Raw genomic sequence first — 12,538 nt, forward strand, 5'->3', positions numbered from 1 at the left:
GTTAAAATGAATTTCTAGTTGCTTCTCTAAGCAAAAGCTTGAAGCCAGGGGTGGAGACTGCTTTGGCTTAGCTGATTCTGTTTCTTCTTTCCTGCAGGTTGCTGAAAAGTGCCTTCCTTGAAGCCGCCGCCACCGCTGCTTGGATTTCTGTCTAGGGCTTTGCCTCGCTTGCTTTTTAAAATATATATCTATAGACATATATATTCACTCCCCCAACTTTTTTTTTTAATTTGGCGTTTGCTTGCAGTTCACACCCTAAAAGCAATTCATCCATCTGGGGTTGGTTTGTTTGGTTTTTTCCCTTCCCCTTATACGCTCAGTTTTCTCAGCCATCACCCCCTCCCTTCTGATTATGTAGCAAACTCTATTTTAAAAGAAAAAGGAAATCCTTTCTCTGGTTTTAACACTTGCAACTCCATCAATCTGTAGAAGCAAGAAGGAGTCAGAACTTTCGGAATTCTCCCCCCTCCAACGAAACAAGATCATCCTACAACTGCAGCATTGCCAGCAGCTTTTTTGTTTGTTTTGGGTGAGAATAATTGAAACCATTAACTGGAGAGCACAGAATCTCTTGAAAAAGTCTGCCTGTTATTTTGAAATAATAATTTCGGCAGTGGCACAAAATATTATATACACATATATATATAAATATATATATACACACACACACACACACTTAAAAACATTTCTATTTTAACTTCAACAATTGCACTTTTAGGAGCTGGCCTCTAAGTTAATTTTTCAGTTAATTCTGATGAGATTTCTATTTTATGATTGGCTTTATGTTAACCCTTGTTTTCAACAAACACAGTTTGAGTTTAATGGAAACCTAAGTGCTGACGAGAAATTTTACCAAAGCAACAAGTTATTTCTTCACGTTTTTTTAAACCTTTTTTTACCCCTTTCCCCCCTTTTAAAATCATCAGCACTGTTCTCCTAAAGGAGGGTGCAGTTGCTTGCATTTTCATTTTTCTCTTTTGGGGTGTGTGTACTTTTTCTTTTTAATATGGCTATGAACGTTTCTTTGGTTCGTGATACAAAATGGCTGACCTTAGAAGTATGTCGAGAATTTCAGAGAGGTACTTGTTCTCGATCTGACACAGAGTGCAAGTTTGCTCACCCATCACGGAGTTGCCATGTGGAAAATGGACGAGTTATCGCCTGCTTTGACTCCCTCAAGGTAAGGCTTGCCTTAACACCTGTCTTGCTGGATCTTGCTGTGTTTGCATTAAGACTGCATTGCTTGATTCATCAGTCATTTGGTTGATTTGTCAAATTCAAGGACAGGAAGAATTTCCTTTGCTGGCATACAGCTGTCTCGCCCAGTCACACTGGGAGCCATAGCTCTGTGATAGATCATGTGCTATGCATGCAGAAGGTCTTGACATCTCTATTCAGAAGGCTTTCTAGGAGAAGGACTTGCAAAGTCTGAGACCTTTGCTAATCAGAGTAGATAACATTGGGGGCAAAACAAACTGCTGACTGACTTGGGTCTCGTAGGTAGAGAAAATGCAAGAGAGAGAAGAGGGTGGTGGGTATGTCTACCATAGTTCATACTTAAAATGTTTTTGTAGTGGTTAAGAGGGTCTTCAGTTTGCTTCACATACATTGTTTTGCCACTCCATAAAAAAACCTGAGGTGAAGTGGCAGTAGCTTGTTGAAGTTTTCATCTGTATGTGGCTGTGGCAAAACTTAGATTAGAATTTTGTGTGCTGTCCAGAGAAGAGAGTTCAGGTTGTGGAGGGCTGAAACACTGAAGTGATCTATCTGTTCTCTTTGTGTTTTGCATAAGGTGCTCAGGGTGGGTATGCATGGGGATATCCTACTTTTGTTCTTGCAGCTGTCCAGTGAATACAGCTCGGCTCGCCTTGGCTGAGAGAGTGTGACTGACGTAAGGTCACCTAGTTTGTTGGCTTCATGGATAAACAAGGATTTGAACCCAGTTATTTGCTGCATCATTTCCAGCCTCTGTGCTATGCTGGCTTCATTGAGTCCTATCTGAATTTCAATCTGTATATTCTCAAATGTCCTTGAGGATCAGAGTGTGTAGTATATTCTCATACCAGTCAGTTTAATGCTGGTTATCACAAAGAAACCTAGGGATACTTGAACGTTATCCTGAGCGGGTTTGAGCAATTTCCCAAATAGATTGGGAAATCTTAATGTGGTCCTCCTTTCTCCTCCTGATTTGAAAGTCATAGTGGGCTCTTTTGGTAGTGGAAGTGGGACTCCAGTCTGGACAGTGGATAGGATACTATGTCCTGGGCCAACATGGCTCACAATTTCAGCTGTTCATAATAATTTCTGCCATTTTCAGGCTGGTGCGGCTGCAGTGAGGATGCACAGCACACCCCCCTGCTCTGTGGCCCAAGGCAGGCTGAACAGCCCAGCCATTCCTTAAGTGGAATTCTCTTCATTTTCCCCTCCCCAAATCACTGCAATCCTTTTACAGTTCTTCAGTTTCATGAAGATTAGAACTGGTTTTTTGTAATGAAAGTTTCCCTTCCTGTTCATTGGTTACCCACCTGCTTTGTTACTGATAGAACATTAAGAACACTTCTTCCTTTTCTGTAGCATTTAATGGTTTGGGGGTACTGAATTTCATTGAGTTTATCTGTGTGCTTGTTTAGATTGATTTATCCCTCCCTCAAATTCTCAGAAATAAAGGGTCTTTGGAAAGAAATTAGAAGTTCACAGGAAGAATCCATGAAGTCCTCCTTCAGCCATCCATGAATCAGTTTCTCCTAATTTTGCTTATCTGGTTTTTTTGACATTTGGGTTTGTCTCCCACTGGCCTAACCAGAAGTCAGTTCAGCAGGACTGGAAGCAATAGGAAGGTGCTGACCCCCAGGAGATGGGGAGGCAAAATCCCAGTCTGAAGAGGTTCAAGGAGAGTATTTGCAGATAACATAATAACTTCCTGCCTTTCTGAGAAGCATCAAAGTGGTTTCCCTCAACTTTTCTCCCTTGCTGTCTGAAAGATTTCCAGTCAGGGCAGGGCTTGTACTTGCCTGAGGAAGACTAAGGGCAGCTCTGCTGAAGTGTAGTTCTAAACTCCAGCCATGAGAGGAATTTTGCGGTGGTGCGGTGAAAGCCTCTGGTCCTTGAGAATCTGTTGGTCTTTGCCCTCTGAGACACTAGAGAGAGAATCCAGGTCTGCGGAAAGCATAGCTTTCACCCATGTGGGGAAATAAAGAAGAAATGTGGAGGTCAGAAAGTCGAGTTGAGATAAACAAATTGTTTTAGAAGAGAGGAGCATCTTTGCTATGACTTTAGGATAGCTCTTTGGTAATGGTAGGTCAAAATCAAGGGAGTCCTTTTAAAGAATTTGGTCATTCTTGTTAAAGAATTTGGTCATATCTGGAATTTGAGCAGGGCATGATCCACCTTGGTACTTCCTTAGTGGAAAGGATATGGGAAGTAGGCAGCTGTGCATCTGAAGTAGGATTGAAAGGACTAAGCAGTTTGCTGGCTGCCATTCAAGTGTAGCTGTTTTTTCCAGAAGAAGACACAGCTTTATTACTTTTCAGGTGGAAAACCTTTGAACACTTAGAAATGTGCAGCCTTCCTCAGTTTGCCATCTGCACTTGCAAATGGAGAATATTTGACCTCCTAAATTATGTGTTTCGCCAGACTCTGGTTGATCCTCTAATCAGTAATGTAGCTCTAGGATACCATACATGTTGCAGAATTTATTCAGATTTAAGTTGAATAAATACATAAACTGTTTTAATAAAATGAATTTGGGTAGATGTGGTTAGAACTGCCCATACTCTGTTTTGTAAGAAGGGTTATGCACAAGACAGAACTAATTGCTTGCTGCCATCCTCTTTATCCATGAGGTGCCAAGTTAAAACCACTTTATTCCTCTGAGTATATGATGGATGGATGATTTTGACTGCTCATTTAATATAAATTTTATATTGGATTTTTAGACAGGTTTTTTTGGATTTGATTGTTAGTTGGTTTTATTGTTGCAAACTGACTTGATAGCTTTCTCTCATAGCTGAAAAACACAATTGGCTGAGAAATTTTTTCACGCAAGTCACATCAATTAATTAATTAATTAGCATATTTATTATCCTGCTTCCTTCCCAATCAATGAGGACTCAAAGCAGTTTACATAAATTCAAAAGCAAATATATAAGTTCTGTCCAGGTATAATGGAATGATGCCTGACCGTTGTCTCACAGGAAGAACACATGAAGTCCTCTTTCAGCCATCCATGAATCAGTTTCTCCTAATTTTGCTAATTTTCCCTTTGGCCTTGCAATTGACATTTTGATAGCTAGAAGGAAGGCAAGCTAGAGCAGCATCCAGTGGAAGGATGCCTGGCTGCTGCTGCTTCTTCTGGAAAGGAGCAAAGAAATGAATAGAACAGGAGCACTGTCTAAGTGAGACTGTGTGCTCTGATCTGCTTTTGTTTTTGGAAAAAGCTCTTTTAACGGAAATTGGCACAGTGTTGCCTTAGGAATGTTGGCATATGTTCCCCTTAAGGTACCAGATTTTAGCCTGAAATAGTTGTTCCTCTGCTTTGTGTATGTAGCTTCAGTGGAGGTAATTTGTCAAAAGACACAGGAGCTAGATAACTCTACGGCATTGCTGTCATTAACAGTTCCCAGCTCCTTGAATTATACAGTCATTTTGCTGTTGCTGCTTTTAAAATGTTTTAATTGTATTTATTGATTGAAGTTGTTTGAACTAATTGTTAGCTGCCCTGAGTCCACTAGCGGAGAGGGTGGGATAAAAATTCAAGGTAATAATAATTTAAAAGGTGGGGGGTTGTTTTGCTGTGTGTCCTTTGAAGGTTTTGAACCATGGGCAGCAGTAGCACAAATGTTTGGGATAAGGAGATTTAATATGTTAACACTGCTTTTATAACTCATCAGTGAAATATTTTGCATGAGAATCCATTTTGAGTCCAGTAAGGGTCACATCCAACATAGTGACCAGACTAGTTTGTGTGATCCCAGAACATGTCAGTTTCTTTGCACTGGTTTCTTGCTTGGAAATTGTTGAACCCCACTAACCAAGGAGTATTCTGTGGATTTTGTTCTTGAGTTTGGATTCTGCCTGCAGAAGGGCATTCTGGGGCTTTGGTTTTTACTCAGTAAATTTGAAGCCAATTTCTTTTAGCTTGAAAATCTTCAGGGGGATGGGGATATGGGATAAGCTTGTTGCTTGTGATGGATGCCTGGATGTGCTTGCCATCTGAAGGGAAAAAGAGACAGCTGCCCAGAAATCTCTGTGTCTGAGTGAAAAACCAGTGACAATTATGACACTGCAACCCTCTGTCATGTTTCAGATCATGTTTCATCCTGGTAGAGCTGTGCAATTAAGGTGACTGAACTGACAGTGAGCCTTAAAGCGCACACAGCAAATGGGAGGGAAAATACCAGTTCTGCAAGATCAGATGACGATGTTTAATTGTAGTAAATCTGCAACATTCTAGATCAGTATTTCCCAGTTTGTGTTAGCTGAGGGATGTTTTCCTCCCCCCTTCAGTACTGGAAGTTAGAAGCACATTTCACATTTGCGCCCCCCCCCAAAAGCGTACTTTTGAAAGAGCACAGATTCAGAAGTGCTCCATGTGCATCTGCATGAGTTTTTGTTCTCAGCACAATAGCAGCATTTGTATTGAATATTCAGTGATTCTCATTCTTTACAACAACCTTGTAAAGCAAGCTAGTATGCTACCTCTGGTCTGACTGGATAGTGCAAGCCCAAAACGGAGATATATCTGGCAGCTTCCTCTGAGGCTATGTAATTATGCTGCGAGTCTCTGACAGGAGTGAGTGAATCACTCCTGGTGGCAGAGATGTCGCAAAAGTTCCCACTTGAAAGGAGATCAATGAATGCAGAATTGCAGACACCTCTGTACAGGTGGATATTTTGGGCTTCTGGTAACCTTTGCATTGTATAATTACTGTACCTGTTGCAGCACACCAGAGTGCAATCTGCTGCTCTGAGTAGAGTAGGGGGGAGATCTCTGTGCTCATTTTTTTTTTATCTGTGCAGACCCTCATTATTATCTTGGTGAAAAAGCCATTAATAGCCATTAATGAATGTTAATAGCTCTTAGGAAAGAGATCAGCTGCTCAGACACCCTAAGCAATTTGTTGTAGCTGGCGTAGCATATTTGTTAAGAGAATGAGCTGTGAACTGGTTGCCAGTTTTAATTTTCATCGTAGCTCTGAACTCACTCTGAGGCTTTAGAAGAGCTGCTTCTCTCAAGCACAAGACAATGAAATACGAAGTCAGATGACTGGAGTGAATTTGGCAATGAGTTCGCAATGAAGCCACAAGAGCATCTTATATGACGCTTATGAAATCCTATGAGATGGCAGTGAAGGCCGCTAAAAGGGTTTTTATGCAAACTCCATCACATCTCTTAGCTCTTGCTCAGTTATTTAGGTTAATTCAGTCCCTTATATCCCTCTCAGAGAGGACCCATAATAATAATTATTTAACTATAAATTGTGAGACATTCGCGAGCTTTTTGTAGATAAAATCTTGTGGCTCCGCAATGACTTCCCAGCCAACATTTATACAGTATACATTGATACTGGGGGCCCCTTGGCTGTCTTTGGATTCAGTTCTTGACACCTTCAGCTGGCTCTCCCAAGCCGATATTGAGAGGATTGTGGGTGCTGTGAGGCTAGCCACCTGCCTCCTTGATCCATGCCCCTCATGGCTGGTGAAATCCAGTGATGAGGAGCAACATGGTCCTCAGAAATGTGTCATCTATCTGTCCCTGAGTACAGGGACCTTTCCAGCAAGGCAGAAGGATGTGGTGGTTGTCCTGTTCTTAAAAAGCCCAAACTCAGATCCTATGGAGCTGACCAATTACCACCCAGTTCCTAATCTGCCATTTCTGGGTAAGATAATTGAGTGAGTGGTGACCAAAAAGCTCCAGAAATTTCTGGATGACATATCGGTGTTGGGCACGTTCCATTCTGGCTTCCACCTTGGCTACAGGATGGAGACCACATTGGTTGCCCTCATGGATGATCTCCATAGGCAGCTGAATTGAGGCAGGTTGGTGCTGCGAATTCTACTAAATCTCACAGCAGCGTTCGACAGTCAACCATCATCTGTTGACTCACCACTTTGCCATCATGGGGATTCACAACGTAGCCTTGCAGTGGCTCACCTCATTTCTCCTTGACTGGAGACAGAGGTTGGTGTAGGGAGGGTCAGTGTCTCCAGGGTATCCATTTGAATGTGGGGTCCTCCAAGGGACATTTCTCACCACAATGTTATTTAACATCTACATGCACCCCCTTGCTCAGCTAGCACAGAGTTTCAGGCTAGGGTGTCATCAATATGCCAATGACACCCAGCTATTTCTGCTGATGGGCAGCCAACCAAACACCGCTCCTATGAACTTAGCCAAGGGTTTGCAGGCTGTGGTTGGGTGGTTAAAACAGAGCCAGCTGAAACTGAATCTGAGCAAGATGGTATGTCCTTATCACCAGCTCTGACCATCAAGAGTATAGGCATGATTCTGGATGCCACCTTGTCTATGGACATGCAGGTTGCTAAGGTTGCCAAGCTGGCAATTTTCCCTATCTAGCTTCCTTTCTATCTCGCTCCAACTTAGCCACAGTAATCCATGCAATGGTCACCTCCAGGATAAACGAATGTGATTCGGTTTTCAAGGGCCTGACCTGAAAACTCCAACTGATCCAGAATGCAGCTGTGCAGATCCTTATGGGGGATCCCCCAGATGGCACACATCCAACCAATGTTCCCTGTAAACTGCAGAGGCTTGTGAGCAAAAATTCTACTTTTGTGAGCTGCTGGTATTAAAGTTGTGAGCAACTGGCATTAAAGTTGTGAGCTACTGCATAAATTACTGTGTTTTGGGGCCATTTTTCATGAGCTAAGACAAAAATGTGTGAGCTGGAGGCTAAAAATCTGTGAGCTAGCTCACGTTAACTCAGCTTAGAGGGAACACTGCATTCAGCCTGTGCTTCATGAGCTGCACTGGCTTAGTTTTGACTAACTTGCTTAACATAAGAGCCACAAATAATAAATGTCAGATGTTTGAGAGCTGCAAGACATGAACATCAGATCTTTGAGAGCCACAAGACAGGGAGGGAGAAAAATAGATGGGGGGAGGGCAAAGGAAAGGAGAGGTGAAAAGAAAGCAACTTTAACTTTAAATGCGTTCTCCAAGCTACCAGCTGGCTTGACTTGGAGAAATGATTTAAAGAGACAAATGCCTTCTCCAAGCTGGCAGATAGGGTGGTAGGGGCTTCACTATGTGTGAAAGAGCCATAGGGCTTGCAAAACAGAGATGTTCCATCAGGCATTTGGCTAAGGACAGCAGCGGTCTGGCACTCTCATACCCCTACCTCCCCCCTCCATATCCCCTCCACCAAGTGGTTTGGTGGGCACTGAAATTCTTCCAGATACAGTATTGTTTTCTGATTGTGGTTTTAAGTATTTTAATATTGTTTTAATCCCATTATGTATTGTATCTGCCCTTGATGTTAGTTGCCATGAGCCATGCTTGCAGGGAAGAGCAGTATAGCAAACTGAATGTAATAAATAAATAAATATTGAGATGAAGGTAGTGCTGGCCAGCCTGTTGTAAGAATTACTATGATAAATGTGTATGATGCCCTGGAACACTTGAAAGCCTTTTATGGATTATAAGCACAGCCACCCCTGAACATGAAAGAATAAAGTACGGAGATATTCCTTGCATTTCTTGGTGGCATGTGCATGTTTTGATAGTCTACCATTTTGGACAGTACAGTGCTTATGGTCTTAGAGCACCATAAGCTTGCTGTGTAAGAGCTGAATTGGGAGAGCTGCTTTATCTATCTGTTATATTTATATGCTCTCCTTCCTGCAAGTAGCTCAGCAAAGTATATGTGCTTCTTTCCCCCATTTTATCCTTAAAACAATCTTGTGAAGTACGCTAGGGAGGGGGAAGGTCGGTGTCCATGGGCAAGCCAAGGATGCACAGTGCTTTGCTATTCAGGCTGCTGTTGTGGGGGGTGATCCAGAGTCCCCCCCCCCCCAAGGAAACACACTGCTAGTTGTCATTTTGGGGACCACTGAGCTCCATTTTCTGGAAGGGCCACTTCCAATCTGACCCCTTGCAATACAAAGACATTTCCATGTCTTTCCTCTGTCAGAAAAAAATACGTAGACATAATGAATAAGTACAATGTAGAGGGTTGAACTAGAACCGAGGAAACCTGTGTTCAAATCCCCATGTTGCCATTCAGTGACCTTGGGCTTCTCCCTAGGAGGCGGAGGACATCTTGGGTGCTTTCCCACCGTCCAATCAGGGAGGCAGGAATCAAAACTTCCTCTTCCTGTGGCTGTGGGGAACCACCCATCTTCAGTTCCTTTCCTGCCTCGACAGGGAGAGCATGTGCTTAGGATAGGTCCTATCCCTTTAAGTGCCTTTCCTTTCAAAAAAAAAAAAAAAAAGATCTTTCTTCCTCCTTCCTTCTATTCATCTTACCAAGCTTTCTCTACTGCTTCCTTGGATCCTTATTCACCTGCCAATACTTCTTCCTTGCTTCTTTGCTTCTTGGCTTCTCTGCTCCTGGGGATTCTCGAATCCCCCCCCCCCCCCCGAAGAGCGCGCCGGCGGCTCGGGCTGCACTCAAGCCGCGGCGCGGAACAGATGGCGCGCAGGGCAAAGGACGCTTGCCCCAACGAGGACTCGGCTGCCTGCGCATCGCGCGGGACCGAGAGGCCGCTTCCCGGAGCCGGCATGACCACGGGGCTTGCCGCGGCTGCCGGCAACGTGCCCTGTAGGGGCAGAACAGGGAGAAGATCCGAAGAGGAGCGAGCGGAGCGGAAGCGGCGCTGGTCGTCCTCGGCAGCAGAGGAGACTTCCTCCTCAGAGCGCCGCCCTGGCCACGAGGGCCATTTTGAAAAGCGCAAACGCGCACGGAAGGACGGGGACCAGCAACTGAGCAGCCTCCAGGGGCGGGGAACCCCCCATGCCAACCTCCAGGCGGGAGATTTCGACACCTTCTAGGTGCAGCCGCAGCAGGAGGCCACGCAGACCCTCCAGCCCCAGACGGGCTTGGGTAATGTACCCATGATGGGACCTTCTCTGTTTTTTCTGATTTCCTAGAATCAATCAGGCAGACTGTAGGAGCTGCAGTTGAGGCAGCCACCCTCAAGAGGCCAAGGCCCTCTAGCCCACCCTCTCCTCCCGGGTCCCCCGCACCCAAAAGGTCTAGGGAACGGGGCTCCCATTACAGGGCCACCAGAGACTCCATAGCCGGTGACTCCCTGGAGGGCGAGAGATCCCAGTACTGGGATCACTCAGATGAGTCAGAACAGGGGGAAAGGGAGGAGGGCGAACTCATATCGGATGAGGAGATAGAGGGTACGACTGTACCAGAACCCTCCTCACGCTTCTTCAGGGCAGAGGAGTTCCAATCCCTCTTACCCAAAGTGCTGGCTGCTCTGGACCTCCAAGGGTCGCCAGAGGACCAGGAGGTTGTCAACCCCCTGACTAGCCCCAGGAACATACCCAAGGGGAACTCAGAGTTCTTCCCCCAGGCACCGACCCTCTGACAGGATCTTCCCCTTTCCAGAGTTCTTCGAGCGCCAGCTAAGAGCCGAACGGGCAAAACCAAGTACCAGCAGGCAGGTTCCCAACTCTTTTAAGAAGCTATATGAGCTACCTGCCTTTGCTAATAACTTACTGCAGGTTCCCCTGGCTGATGCACCTGTGGCAGATCTACAGTCCCAGGGTCTACTAGCAGAAGATGCAGAGTTCCCCACTTATGGCACAAGGTATTCCTTTAGCAAGGACTTGCTCCAGACACTGCTACATGAGCAAGCCTCAGCCCTTTACGCCAGAAATTTTCTGTCTTTAGCTCATCCCATTTGGGGAATTTGAAAGCCAGAATTCTGTGGAACCTCAGGGAATGGTAGTCCCGCATGGGCAGGCAAGGTTCCTTTGTCTCTGAACCTCCCCCCCTACCCAAAGGAAAATCTAACATCTAGACTCGAATGTCTCTTAAAACAGAGAGATCTGGCTTTATTAGGTTTAAAGGTAACAAGGGCGCCTTTTCCCTTGACTAAATAAGAAAACATACAAGCAATGACTTGGACTACAATTAGACCAGGCCATTTCTCCAGGTGAGGCCTGGAGATCTCCTGGAATCCCAGCAAGGGTTCCAGCCTGCAGAGTTAGTTTTCTCTGCAGGGTAATGGGAGCTTGATGTAATATATTTAGGTTAACCCTTTAAAGATGCCAGCATCAAGTACCTGAGAAAGAGAGATTGAACTAGTTTTTATTCATTCAAAGCATTTATAGCAAAATGTAAGAAACTGACCAGCTTTAACTTTCAAATTGGCTGAATGATAATCTGTGAAACTCCCAAGTTCATCTTTCTCTCTCTTGCTTATAAAGTCAGGAAATATTTATTTCCTCAGTTCTATGAAATTTAAATGGTATAGCCTCTGAGCTTGTACAGAGTGCCTGCAGATTAGCCCAAATAGAACTGGCTAAAATATGCAAATGCTCAGCACTCCTGCCATCAGGAAGAAATGCTAATTGTTCTCCCTCTTGCTCAATGGAAATCTGTAGCAGTAAAGATTTGATAAGCAACTAAGGCAAAGGAATAGAATTTTAAATGCATTGCCCTGAGAAATTAAATTTTTGTTTATCTCAGGTCTCCTTAAGGTACAAGCAACTCAGTGTCTTTGAGAGAAAGCCTCATTTTCTTATAGACCTATAACTAGCCAGTGGCAAGAGGAACCACAGTTTTTGGTTTGCCACCATTCTTGTACAGAACTTGTCCCAATATCTTCCAGTGGATGGCTGGCTAGGAAAGTTTTCTTGCAGAGCCTCAGAAAAGATCAAATTCAGTGTTTGTAATATAAGAGGTGTTGCCTCTCCTTCTCAAAGGTCACAGTAACACAAGACAGCTAACCTCAAATGGGCAAGTTTGTCATTTAAATCTGAACGTACAGAAAGTAGAACCTCCAGCTGCAGGAGCAGCAACAACTAATGTAGTACTGATTGGCAAATCTCATGCAGACCCTCTTGAATTAAACTCAGCCAAATTCAGCTTGAGTTAAAGAAACTGGAAAGAGTTACAATTTTGAGTCCCACCCAGGCAGAAAGCTCATTATTCTCCTCCTCCACCTTTCCTTTGTAAAAACTTATCAGGGTCAGATAAGAGTACTGGCCAAATCCATTGTGTCTGTTTTTAGCCTTTGTTAAGGTAAGCATTCACCTAATCCAAGAGGGAAGAAATTTTGGTTTGTCTGTTCAAACCTTCCCCTCCTTTCACATCTGGAGGGGGGGGAGGGTGGAAATAGTGTGGAAATACAGTTGAGGTATTTTTTGTGCTATTTTGAATTCTCATCTTCTGATTTTGGGTCTAAAAAGATATAATTTCAAAAGTTGTTCATTACCAAACTTTTTTTAATATTGCAGTCTCTCACAGAGACAGCCTCTTCCCAGCCAGAGAAATACCTGGATGGAAGATGTGCATACTACTTTGTTTTTTGTAAGGTTGCCTGTCTCCAGGTGGGACTC

General features: G+C 44.1%; 1 protein-coding gene across 6 annotated transcripts in view; it reads left to right on the forward strand.

Annotated features, from left to right (window-relative positions):
• MBNL3 (muscleblind like splicing regulator 3) overlaps window positions 1-12,538 on the forward strand; it is a 116,266-nt gene that overhangs the window by 36,842 nt on the left and 66,886 nt on the right. For 5 of the 6 annotated variants that reach the window (XM_060249045.1, XM_060249044.1, XM_060249046.1 and 2 more), the window contains one exon: window positions 98-1,180. The exons of the other annotated variant lie outside the window; for it this stretch is intronic. In XM_060249045.1, the coding sequence (XP_060105028.1) occupies window positions 1,007-1,180 (174 nt within the window). In that variant the 5' untranslated portion in view covers window positions 98-1,006. Of the gene's footprint in view, window positions 1-97; window positions 1,181-12,538 lie in introns of those variants that run through there. 6 annotated transcript variants of the gene reach the window in all.

Source organism: Heteronotia binoei, chromosome 11 (assembly GCF_032191835.1).
Source record: "Heteronotia binoei isolate CCM8104 ecotype False Entrance Well chromosome 11, APGP_CSIRO_Hbin_v1, whole genome shotgun sequence".
Lineage (NCBI taxonomy): Eukaryota > Metazoa > Chordata > Lepidosauria > Squamata > Gekkonidae > Heteronotia > Heteronotia binoei.